This window comes from Hyla sarda, chromosome 1, assembly GCF_029499605.1.
Source record: "Hyla sarda isolate aHylSar1 chromosome 1, aHylSar1.hap1, whole genome shotgun sequence".
In the NCBI taxonomy this organism is placed as follows: Eukaryota; Metazoa; Chordata; class Amphibia; order Anura; family Hylidae; genus Hyla; species Hyla sarda.
Window position 1 is genome coordinate 286,015,062 of NC_079189.1, and position 13,354 is coordinate 286,028,415.

Genomic DNA, 13,354 nt, shown 5'->3' on the forward strand with positions numbered 1-13,354 from the left:
GTTACCTGCGGGGATTTGCCCATCTCACCCACACACAGTGGTATGCAGATGTAAGCGGTGCGGCAACAGCACAATTGGCATATATTTGGATATACACACTTCATGGTGACGATTTACAGTTGTGGACTGGGCTGTCACTGCACCTCTCACTGATGTTTGGATTAAAGTGTGTACAGAGCCTAAGCTACCATATACAATAAAAACTAAAAACACAAAAAAAAAAAATCTCAACTCAAAATAAATTTACTTTGGGAAATAAACTTGTTAGTGAGGTGGGCCAAAATGTCTCTGGATTTTGCAAAGAAACAGATCCACTGTTATTCATCTGCTGTGCTTGATGTTGCAGCTCATGCATTAAAATAGATGTTGCTGAACTGTAATACCAGGATCAGCCCATAGACAAGAATTGAGCTATATCTGGAACTACCCCTTAACCCCTTAAGGACTCGGCCATTTTTTTGCAATTCTGACCACTGTCATTTTAAACATTAATAACTCTGGAATGCTTTTAGTTATCATTCTGATTCAGAGATTTTTTTTTCGTGACATATTCTACTTTAACATGGTGGTAAATTTTTGTGGTAACTTGCATCCTTTCCATGTGAAAAATCCCAAAATTTAAGGAAAAAATTGAAAATGTTGCATTTTTCTAACTTTCAAGCTCTCTGCTTGTAAGGAAAATGGATATTCCAAATAATTTTTTTTTTTTGTTCACATATACAATATGTCTACTTTATGTTTGCATAATAAAATTTATGAGTTTTTACTTTTGGAAGACATCAGAGGGCTTCAAAGTTCAGCAGCATTTTTCACAAAATTTTCTAAGTCACTATTATTCAGGGACCAGTTCAGGTTTGAAGTGGATTTGAAGGGTCTTCATATTAGAAATACCCCATAAATGACCCCATTATAAAAACTGCACCCCCCAAATTATTCAAAATGACATTCAGTCAGCATTTTAACCCTTTAGGTGTTTCACAGGAATAGCAGCAAAGTGAAGGAGAAAATTCACAATCTTCATTTTTTTTTACACTCGCATGTTCTTGTAGACCCAATTTTTTAATTTTTGCAAGGGGTAAAAAGGAGAACATTTTTACTTGTATTTGAAACCCAATTTTACTCAAGTAAGGAAATAACTCATATGTCTATGTAAAGTGTTCGGCGGGCGCAGTAGAGGGCTCAGAAGGGAAGGAGCGACAAATGGTTTTTGGGGGGCATGTCACCTTTAGGAAGCCCCTATGGTGCCAGAACAGCAAAAAAAACAAAAACAAAAAAAAAAAAAAAAAACACACATGGCATACCATTTTGGAAACTAGACCCCTCGGGGAACGTAACAAGGGGTAATGTGAACCTTAATACCCCACAGGTGATTCATGACTTTTGCATATGTAAAAAAAAAAAATGCTAAAATGCTTGGTTTCCCAAAAGTTTTAAATTTTTAAGAAGGGTAATAGCAGAAAATACCCCCCAAAATTTGAAGCCCAGTTTCTCCCGATTCAGAAAACACCCCATATGGGGGTGAAAAGTGCTCTGCTGGCGCACTACAGGTCTCAGAAGAGAAGGAGTCACATTTGGCTTTTTGAAAGCAAATTTTGCTCTGGGGGCATGCCGCATTTAGGAAGCCCCTATGGTGCCAGAACAGCAAAAAAAAAAACCACATGGCATACTATTTTGGAAACTAGACCCCTCGGTAACAAGGGGTAAAGTGAACCTTAATACCCCACAGGTGTTTCACGACTTTTGCATATGTAAAAAAAATGTATTTATTTATTTTTTCCCGAAAATGCTTGTTTTCCCAAAAATCTTACATTTTTAAAAAGGGTAAAAGCAGAAAATACCCCCCAAAATTTGTAACACAATTTCTCCCGAGTACGGAGATACCCCATATGTGACCCTAAATTGTTGCCTTGAAATAAGACAGGGCTCCAAAGTGAGAGCGCCATGTGCATTTGATGCCTAAATTAGGGACTTGCATAGGGGTGGACATAGGGGTATTCTACACCAGTGATTCCCAAACAGGGTGCCTCCAGCTGTTGTGAAACTCCCAGCATGCCTGGACAGTCAGTGGCTGTCTGGTAATACTGGGAGTAGTTGTTTTGCAACAGCTGGAGGCTCCGTTTTGGAAACAGTGGCGTACCAGATGTTTTTCATTTTTATTGGGGAGGGGAATGTGTATATGTAGTGTTTTTTACTTTTTATTTCATTTTGTGTTAGTGTAGTGTAGTGTTTTTAGAGTACAGTCACACGGGCGGGGGTTCACAGTAGTTTCTCGCTGGCAGTTTGAGCTGCAGCAGAAAATTTGCCGCAGCTCAAACTTGCAGCCGGATGCTTACTGTACACCTCCGCCCATGTGAGTGTACCCTGTACGTTCACATTTGTGTGTGTGTGGGGGGGGGGGGGGGGGCGGGGTCATCCAGCTGTTGCAAAACTACAACTCCCAGCATGCGCTGACAGACTGTACATGCTGAGAGTTTTAGTTTTGCAACAGCTGTAGGCACACTGGTTATGTATCACTGAGTTTGTGACCTAACTGTTTCACAACCAGTGTGCCTCCAGCTGTCGCAAAACTACAACTTCCAGCATGTACGGCGCATGCTGGGAGATGTAGTTTGCAACAGTAGGAGGCACACCGGTCGTGAAACACTGAGTTAGGTAAAAAAAAAATCTGAGTTTCACAACCAGTGTGCCTTCAGCTGTTGCAAAACTACAACTCTCAGCAGTCACCGACAGCCAACGGGCATGCTGGGAGTTGTAGTTATGCAACTAGCTGATGCACCACTACAACTCCCAGCATGCACTTTAGCTGTTTGTGCAAGCTGAGAGTTACAGTTATACAACAGCTGAAGGTACACTTGCCTCCAGCTGTTGCAAAACTATAAGTCCCAGCATGCCCATAAGGGAATGCTGGGAGTTGTGGTGGTCTGCCTCCTGTTGTTGCATAACTACAGCTCCCAGCATGCCCTTTTTGCATGCTGGGAGCTGTTGCTAAGCAACAGCAGGAGGCTGTCGCTCATCTCCAACTGCTGATCCACACCGCCACTGCAGGTCAATCCCTCGCCGCCGCTCCTGGGGCCCTGATCCCAACATTGACGCTGGGGATTGGGGTCCCCAGCTGCCGGGGTCCACATCCTCCGGAAGGGTTGCGGGAGTGACTGCTGAACGATTTCAGCAGGCATCGGGCACCGGCTCCCCTCCAGCTAGGGGCCGGGGGGGGTTAGGGGGGGGTCCTTAAGACTCAGAAAATGGGCCGTTTGACTACGTCCTGCGTCCTTAAGGGGTTAAAATAGTGCTATTTTTTTTTCCTATCAAAGATGTTATATGATACTAATTGTTACAATTGCAGGTTATAATTTCCCATACTAGTTGTCCTTTTGGAAATAGACGATATGTACCTGTTCAGCTTTGGTGCCATGAATAACATGATCAGCCCTGTCTCCTTGATTGGCGGCAATGAAATCAGGAATGTAAATTGAAGGTCTTGGCTGCATTTTTTCCATGTAAGGTCTCAGATGTTCCTGGAGTTGCCAGTCTAGAACCTCTGCTCTCCTCATGGCATCAGCCAGATTTAAAGATGAAATGTCCCAACCTAAACACAATATTCTAGTTAAATACAATCCCAATTAACATTTTTATTACCTAAAAGCCACTCTGTTAACTTAAAGATCAACATTTGACTGAACTGCAGAGCTTAGTAGATACTCACTATAGCCATTAACATGAATGCAATATCAACACAATACACCATAAAAGGTGCCAACTCTTGGACTTCTTGAGAGAATAGTCTCCTGGCCTTTGTACCGCCAAATGAGGAAGTTGCCTCCAGCTTTGTGTGCGGCTACCTCCATTTATGTCTATTGCAGTTATGTAAAGAACAAAGCCCCCAGCTTGTTGACTAGACACTTTTTTTTCTTACACATAAAGCAAATAAACCTTAACTTACCATCAAAGATAATGTCATTAGGATGTACCATGGGGAGAAGGTCACGAAAAGGGATATATACGTCTCCATCAGGCCCAGAACCCAGACAGACAGTGGAGGACTGGAACAAGGAACCATAATAGTTTGCAACCTAAAGAGAGAATTTACAAAAGGTTAAATGTATTCATCTAGACAAACATTCACCAGACTTCTATGCACTCAATAAATCAGCTTAGAAAGTCATAAACTTTAAGCATTTCATAATCTTATCACCAATAGGAAGCGAGATACAGCAGAGCAGAGCTGGAATTTTTTATGTTACATTTTAGCAGTGAAGTGGTTTTGTAAGTGTATTATAATCATGTATCTCTTATTTCCCAAAACTATTATTTGTAGCCCATTATTAATCATATACATAAAATGTATGTAAGGTGAAATTATTGTACAAGGAGCAATGCAGATTTAGGCAGTAATACATGTAATACCTTCTTTCCTGTCTTGGTCATCCAAGATAGTCCTAATTGATTGGCTAATACTGCGGCGGTAACTGTGGTTCCATTGTTTCCACCCCAACCAACCAACATGACTCCAAGTTTGGGGACTTTTCTTTCAGTCCTGAAAGTAAACTTAGTGGAACATGGTTTGACCTGTGGACAAGACGTCATATGTTTATATTGTGAACAAATACAACAAGCAGTACGCAGTAGAAACATGGAGTATCTGTCACTAGAAAAGGTGCTCTGGCCAAGTGGAAAAAGATTAATTTGCTCCTGTTGTACAAGAGATGTTCAAAGAGCGCGACATTCGCTGGCATATTTAATTTTACATGCACAATTTCATCTTTAATTGACAAAAATGCTGCCAGAGTATTTTACGCTGTGTGAACATACTCTGAATGCAGACTAAGATGGCAAAGAAGTACATTTTAGTTTACACATAAAAACCAAACTCTGAACTGTGGTACAAATGTATTTAAGAACAAGTGGAATGCAGAATGCTAAATGAGATATATGAAGCCTGTGGAGACAAATAAGGGTTTATGGGGTAGATTTATCAAACCTTGTGCACAGGATTGGTGGAGCAGTTGCCCATCGCAACCAATATTGTGAATAGGTCGTAAGTTTCAATTATGGTAAAACCTTTTAACTACAATGCTGATGTGTAAAAAAAATAAAAATAAAATTCCCATGTCACCTATAAAGCTGTGGCAAATAAAGGTTACACCCTTCAAGATGGCATAGACTGGGTATATGTCAGAATGCTGCACTCATGTCAGCCTAACTACAAATTATATAATATTACCACTTTATTCACCCTGGCATAAGGGTCAGTTCTAGTCACAATTGGATTACATTTCTTACTGCTTCTCAGCAACGTCTTTCCTGTAAGCAAAGCCCCCAGAAATATGACTCCTAAGGTACATATTAGGCCTCATGTACATCAAGTCTTTGGGGTAAGCTGTCAGTATACATTGGAATACTGTTCAAAACACACACACACACACACTTGAGTATGCCCACCGACACTGAACAAAGCCAGAAATGGATCCAGTAGGAAGAAGAAGTATAAGTATTTCATTTAGATTTCCTATTCCTTTTGAATACACTTCAGGCTTTGGCTCAAAAACTGCAGTGACAGTTTTTCAAAAAATAAAAAACACCAGAAAAAAAACCTGTGTGGAAACCCAGCCTCACGGGTCATTCATATGGCAAACTGTCCGAATGCCACTGAAAGAATAATCATGTAAATATTTTTTTTTGTGGAATCTGCTTGGACATGCAATGTTGTTTATAGGGAGTGATTGAGTCAGCGCCTGCCGCACACAGAATGTCCGTGGGCAGATATTCCGGTTCTTTTTTTTTTAGAGGAAAACTACAAAAAAAGAGTGGATTCAAAAGGGATGGGAAATATAAAGGAAGGACTTGTACTTTAGGCTGTGAGGGCAGCCTAAAGCAACTCTTATTCATATGCGTGGTTGGGTTCATATGTAGTATTTTGGTCAGTATTTGTAGCCAAAATAAAGGTCCAAAGTTTTTCTCTGTCTGTCTTTCTACTGGTTTTGCTAAATATACTGATCAAAATACTACATCTTAACCCAGCTTTACCATTATAAGCTCAATTACATATCTGTGACATACAACACGTCTAATAGTATGTACCAATCTCCTATTCCGGTGAAATAGGATTTTTATAAAATCATCTGGTGCCAGAAAGTTAAACAGATTTGTAAATTACTTCTATTAAAAAAATCTTAATCCTTCCAGTACTTATCAGCTGCAGTATACTACAGAGGAAGTTCTTATCCTTTTGAATGTATTTTCTGTCTGATCACAGTGCTGTCTGCTGACACCTGTCTGTCTGTCTCATGAAATGTCAAGAGCAGGAGCAAATCCTCATAGCAAACCTCTCCTGCTCTGGACAGTTCCTGAGACAGACAGAGGTGTCAGCAGAGAGCACTGTGGTCAGACAGAAAAGAACTTCCTCTGGAACATACAACAGCTGACAAGTACTGGAATGGTTAAGATTTTTAAATAGAAGTAATTTACAAATCTGTTTAACGTTCTGGCACCAGTTTATTTACAAGCATGACATTGCAGTAATTACCTTGGTAACACCACATTCTTCATAAACTAGGGTAGTAGCATAGTTGTAATCTGCTTCTATAAGATCCTTAAAATACCGCACATTGGGACTTTCAATCTTGAATTTCTCTGCCATTTTTATAACCTATAAAGAAGAGGAATATTAATATCAGCCCTTATTGAAAAAAACTAAACAAAAAAAACATCATACACAGAGGTCTGCTTTGTCATGTACAGTAAATGCCTCTGCACAGACAATCCTGGGATTAGTACTGTAACACGAGGTAAACCTTTAGGCTGGGTTCACACAGTATTATGACTCAACATTTTACAGTCTTTTAGGTCCAAACACACAAAACAGGGCAGACCTGACAAGCATGGCAGCGCTCAGCAATCTGTATGGAGCGGTCTCCTGCCCGATCCGTACTCTGCAGCCCCCGGCTGTTCTCAGTAGCCAGGGGCCACCGCTAATAGCCAGCATGCGGCAATTGCCAAGGCTGGCTATTAACCCTTTAGATCGCCGCTTTGACAGCGGCGTCTAAAGGGACATGTGAATGCTCCCTCGTGGGATAGTGGGGTGGAACAAAAAATGAGCCCTCATACAGCCTGGTATGTGAAAAAAATAAAAAAATAAAAAAATTAATAAAAAAAACCTACAGGGGTCAGAAAATGGCAATTCATTTTTTTTTCTTAAAGTTCAGATTTTTTTTTTTAATTAGTAAAACATGATGGAAACTATACAAATCTGGTATAATCAGGTGACCTAAAGTATTAACCTCCTGAGCCGTTATCCCGAGCGTGACTCGGGGTTAATTTTCCCTGCCAGGATCAGTAACCCCAAGTCACGCTAGGGGTAGAATTGCAGAGTTGCAGACCGGGCTGCACGATATATCACAAAAGCAATGCGATATAGCGATGCGGCCCCTGGGAAAACATGCGATTATCTGCTAGGGTTGGTTCCCGTTGCGGGGGCCGGCCAGAGCAGGTAAAGAAAAATAATAAAAGTAAGTGTTTCCCTACCAGGGGGCCTCCAGATGTTGCAAAACTACAACTCTCAGCATGCCCGAACAGCCATGCTGTCTGGGCATGCTGGGAGTAGTAGTTTCACAACAGCTGGATGCACCCTGTTAGAAAAACACTGAGCTAAGTGTAAAAGGAAAAAGTAGTAAAAAAAAAAAAAAACTTCTGCTCACCTAATCCCGCCCCTGCAGATGTCGTTCCCCTCTGTGCGCTCTGGTCCCTGCTCTCTTCACTATTCATCTTACAGGACCTTTCACTTTTCAGCCAATCACAGGCTGTAAAGCCTGTGATTGGCTGAAGGGGAAAGGGCTTGTTCTGCAGCAAACACACTAGGTTTGAAATCTGCCCGGCAAACCCAGTGTATACTGCTGCAGGACAAGGTGACAAGAGGGGGGGGGGGGGGGGGGGAGAATGTGACGACGGGGGGGGGGGGGGGGGGGGGAGAATGTCACAAAGGGGGGGGAATGTGAAATTCAATGCAAAAAATTGTACCACTTTCGGTACAAAATTTCCAGACAGAATCATACCGCCGGGGAGGTTAAAACAACAGGTTATCTCAACCACAAGGTAAATGGCCTAGAAAAGAAAGCCACCAAATTTGCTAAATTATCTTATTTCAATTTCACCCAAAAAATTATATATATATATATATATATATATATATATATATATAATTTTTTTTTATTTATTTATTTTTTTTTTTGGAGAATGTCAATGAAAAATTAAAAGGTATCATTATAGTAGGTAGTTATGGCTATTATAGGGCGAGGAGGAAAAAACAAGAGTGTGAAAGCAAAAATTGGCCGGGACAAGTGGATCGTCATGAGGGACAAGTAGATTTTGCTCTGTTTTAGTCCCGTGGACAAGTAGTTTTTTTAAATTTCATTTCCACACCCCTGATTGATATATAGTTTTTGTGAGAAAAGTTCCAGGATAACTTGTCATTTATTCATGGTTATCTCTGCTCATTCTGGGCAAATAGTCCTGTGGGTGGTCCTGTGCACAGATGCTATGTGGGACCGCCCACATGACTACTTCGCTGAGAATAAATGAATAAATGACAAACCTGTAACTTTTCCCACAAAGCTATATATCAATCTGATCAGCTCCTATTGCTGTATAAAATGATGTCTGCAGATTAGACTAGGAACATATAGCAACATTATTTGAAAGATTTAAAAAAATATTAAAAAGGTAGGATGTCCATCAAGTTCCATCTATATCCCTACTATGTCCATCCGGTGTTGATCTAGAGCAGTGGTCTTCAACCTGCGGACCTCCAGATGTTGCAAAACTACAACTCCCAGCATGCTCGGACAGCCAACGGCTGTCCGGGCATGCTGGGAGTTGTAGTTTTGCAACATCTGGAGGTTCGCAGGTTGAAAACCACTGATTTAGAAGAAGACAAAAAACCTTATGGGGCTGATGCCTTCCTGATTGCAATATGACAATCAGAATAAATCGCTGGATCAATGTTCTGTCCCTATAAATCTAGTATAACCTATAATGTTATTACTCTCCAGAAACACATCCAGGCCTCTTTTGAACTCTTTTACTGAGTTTACCAGGACTACTTCATCTGGGAGAGAGTTCCACATTCTCACTACTCTTATAGGGATCGACCGATGCGGTGGGGGCGGTGCTGGGGGCGGGGCATTATCGGCAAGGTAATTGCCGATACCGATAATGCCCAAAATCGTGATTATCGGCCGATAATATCGGCCATACCGATAATCAGTCGATCCCTAGTAAACACTGAAATATACTGTTTAAGGGTGGGTTCACACCACATTTTTGCAATACAGTTCCTGTATCAGGTTTTTGATTTAAAAAAAAACTGATTTCTCAAAACCTGACTAAACTGTATTAAAACATGTGCACAAAGTTTTATCTGTACACGATTGAAAACCGTATACGGTTTGAAAAATGATGTCGGGTTGAATCTGCTTTTTAAGAAAAAAAAACGTATACATTTTGAACTTTTCACTCCATGATGAATAAAGTTTCATTTGTTTGATTGAAATTCCAAGAAAAAAACTTTGCAAAGTCAAACACTGTATGGTGGAAACCGGATGGAACCGTACGCACATACGGTTCTGTACGGTTCCCATTGACTCCCATGTTAAAAAAAAAAAAACGTATACAGTTTAATAGTTTTTCACCTGGACCAAAAACTGTGGTAGGCCACGATTTTCTGTGTAAAAATTGTATAGCAAAATCATGGTGTGAACTAAGTTAAAGGAGAACTCCGGAATATAAAAATTGTCGCCCAAAGTGCAGTCAGTAAAAAAATAAAGATGTACATACCTTCCTCCGCTCCCCCGGGGCCTCCTGTAACCGGCTTCGGCATCTGCCGCAATCCACTTCCTGGTTGCCGGATGAATCGTACTGCGCTCAGCCAATCACCAGCCGCAGCGAAGTCTGACTCGGCCGGCAATAGGCTGAGCGGCAGTGTGAAAACGCTTCAGGACACAAAATTCTTCACTACTCCGGCACCTGCGGCCGGGGCCAAAAACGTCACACTGCAGCTCAGCCTATCGCCGGCCGAGTCAGACTGCGCTGCGGTTGGTGATTGGCTGAGCGCAGTATGACTCATCCGACCACCTGCAACCAGGAAGTGGATCGCGTTGGAGACCGGAGCCGCTTACCGGAGGCGCAGAGGAATGTATGTACATCTTTATTTTTTTACTGCCGACACTATTGGGGAAAATTTTTATGTTCTGGAGTTCTCCTTTAACTTATGTCCCCCTATAGACAAGGGCCATAAATCTTATGGGCCATTCTGGGTTGTTTCCCAATGTCGGAGAGTCTCCCCTTTCATGTACTGGTGAAGGTAGAAGAATTTCCATAGGCCGCACAGTAGACTTTTCATTCATTTGCATGAATCAGATGGATGACAAATGTTCTTACTACACCCACTCGCCCTAATACTGCCAATACTGGCATCAGAGGCATGGAGGGGCAAGTGATGGTACAGGTGAACACGAGAAAAAATATACCTCACCTGAATGAGAGTGGCAAGGTGAAGGTGCAAGTACCCCCTCCACCCACCCGATCAGTAAGCATTTCATCCAGTGACCCAAATAACAATGAGTCAGTATAAAAAAATTAAATAATAAAATAGATACCCTCATGGGGCAAAAAAAAGAAGAGGATTCAGGGTTAAGTACTAAGGATACGTTCACACATACGCTGCTTTGATGCGCAGCAGATTTCAATGTAAACTGAATGAGTGGGCACAGCTTCTAATCTGCGTGCATCAAATCTGCGCAGGATCCTGTTCATGTGAACATACACCACCAGGAGAGATGTGGGCAGCAGAACAGGTGGCACCAGTGGGTACCAGGCTGAACAAGTACATAGCTAGTAACAACATTACAAGAAACACATTCATATCTACAGTAAGAATAGAGAACTAAGCAGTGTGCTCTCCATGCCAGTACAGGGAAGCTGTGCCCTGCCATCTCTGTACCCGGAGCTAAAGCGTAGAGGCATACTCACCAGTGTTCCTACGAGCTGCGACTATAGCAGAGCTGGAGCTTCCTATAACACACGTCTGCAGCTCCCAGCCTGATATTACTCGGCTTCCTCCTCCTCCCTCTAGTCATATCTCTCCACTCCCTGGCCACGCCCCCTACCACCCCGCCCTCCTGTTATACAAGCCCGGAGGAGGGGGACACCTCAGCTGTAACTCTGTCACTGAAGTGTGAGAAAGAGACACATGGAGGGCACGACTTCTGGAAGCTTCCACGCTCACAGTCACTTCTCAAGCCACAATGTATCTTAGTGGTGGAATATTAACAGGGAGACACAGGAACGTGTACAGAGCCCCTGCATGGCCCATGTTGTAAGAATGGCAGGGTCCTTGTATTTCCTGTCCCTATAAACACTACTCCCCAGCTATGCACAGGAAGCATGCTCCTATACCTATTGAGGACCAAGGGAGAAAACTCTTCACTAGTGTCTATTCTGTCACAAGGTTAGGAAAACATGGCCCTACTGCTGTGTGAGGTGTCATAGAAATGACTCCACGGTGTGGTTTATCTTTAAAGGGTAGCTCCCACCATCCTATATTTTTTTTTTGCTAGCCCGTACCCCCCCCCCCCCCCCTACGGCACTAGCCCGTTCCCTCCTCCTACCCCCCCCCCCCCCGCCCTGCATATCCCACTCCCCCATTACGCTTGCAGTTACTGCAGAGTTCGGCAGCGGGCGTGCAGGGACAGCGGCGGCATCGAGGCGGCAGCGGCAATGTGCGGGAGGAGTGGCCTCCCAGCCAGTGGCCGGGGAGCCAATGCTCTCGCTCCCGCCTGTCTGATTGACAGGCAGGGAGCGAGTGCAGCCTAACTGAAAAAGGACTGATTGCCACTCCAAAATCCGTCCTTTTTCAGTGGCCCGTTTTTAAATGTAAATTAAACCTTTTTAATGAAAATTTTTTATAATAAAAGTATATTAGAGATATGTTGTAGTACATAAGTACTACAACATATCAAAAAATGAAGTTGGTGACAGTGCCCATTTAATACCACCCAAAGGTACCCCGCTGGATCCTGGGCTAGGCATGGGGGGCAATAATGACTCAGACGCCAAGTTACGGACAACGGTAGCTTTACTGAGTGACAGGTGTAACAGTCTATACAGTGTAGCCAGGCCCACAGAGGTGACAGTGACTTCAGAGACCTTAAAGGGTAGCTCCCACCATCCTATTTTTTTTTTCTGTCCCTGCCTATTGCCAATCTATCCCTAACCCCCTCCCTGCTTTTAATTTTAATTTTTACTATATTAAAAATGACTTTTTGTCTGCCTGGCAGTGTGCTCACTACCAGGCAGACTTCCCCAGCAGGCACCACGTCACTGATGCCTGCTGGGGGGGGACTTCCACCCTTAGTTCATCTACACAGGGTGCCTCCAGCTGTTTCACCACTACATCTCCCAGCTTGCCCTGACATCTATTGGCTGTCAGGGCATGCTGGGAGTTGTAGTATTGAAACAGCTGGAGGCACCCTGTGTAGATAAATTATTAGTTAGTTACATGCGGCGCTAGCCCGTCCCCTCCGTCTCCCTCCCCCCCGTGCCATACCCCGTTCCCTCCATCACAACCCCCCCGCATACCCCGTTCCCTCCATCACAAACCCCCCTCCCGCATACCCCGTTCCCTCATTACACTTACTGCAGAGTCCGGCAGCGGGCATGCAGGAACAGCGGCGACGAGGCGGTGGCGATGTGCGGGAGGAGTGGCCTCCCAGCCAGTGGCCGGGGAGCCAATGTGCTCACTCCCTGCCTGTCTGATTGACAGGCAGGGAGCGAGTGCAGCCTAACTGAAAAAGGACTGATTGCCAATCTCCTGTTTAGAGCCCCGGCTCTCCTATACAGCGGCGCGTCACAACCCCCACCCGAAGCTGGGGCCGTCACGCCCCCTCTATATAGTTCTATGGGAGAGCCGAAGATTGCCGAACAGCTCTCCCATAGTGCTATATGGAGGGAGCGGAGGTCGGGACACACCGCTGTATAGAAGAGCCGGGGCTGTAAACAGGAGATCACAGGGGCCCCAGCGCTCGGACCCCCCGCGATCTAAAACTTATCCCCATCCTTCGGATAGGGGATATGTTTTTTTTACATGATGCTTGTCCTTTATCCATAAATAAAGGTTAGTATACAAATATGAGTAATAAACACCTATAAAATCTTACCCAAAATATAAGGACAAAAAGAGAGATTTATCAAGACCTGTGCAGAAGAAAAGTTGACCAGTTGCCCATAACAACCAAACAGATCGCTTCTTTCAGAGGCCTTTTAAAAATGAAAGAAGCAATCAGATTGGTTGCTATGGACATCT

At 43.3% G+C, this 13,354-nt stretch overlaps 1 protein-coding gene across 1 annotated transcript in view; it reads right to left on the reverse strand.

Annotated features, from left to right (window-relative positions):
* ISYNA1 (inositol-3-phosphate synthase 1) overlaps positions 1 to 11,164 on the reverse strand; it is a 31,097-nt gene extending 19,933 nt beyond the window's left edge. Inside the window, exons 1-5 of the mRNA XM_056574381.1 lie at positions 11,023 to 11,164; positions 6,524 to 6,646; positions 4,405 to 4,566; positions 3,941 to 4,070; positions 3,393 to 3,586 (exon numbers count right to left, since the gene is read on the reverse strand). Of these exons, the coding sequence (XP_056430356.1) occupies positions 3,393 to 3,586; positions 3,941 to 4,070; positions 4,405 to 4,566; positions 6,524 to 6,637 (600 nt within the window). The 5' untranslated portion in view covers positions 6,638 to 6,646; positions 11,023 to 11,164. The remainder of the gene's footprint in view (positions 1 to 3,392; positions 3,587 to 3,940; positions 4,071 to 4,404; positions 4,567 to 6,523; positions 6,647 to 11,022) is intronic.
* Between the last annotated feature and the right edge of the window lie 2,190 nt (positions 11,165 to 13,354).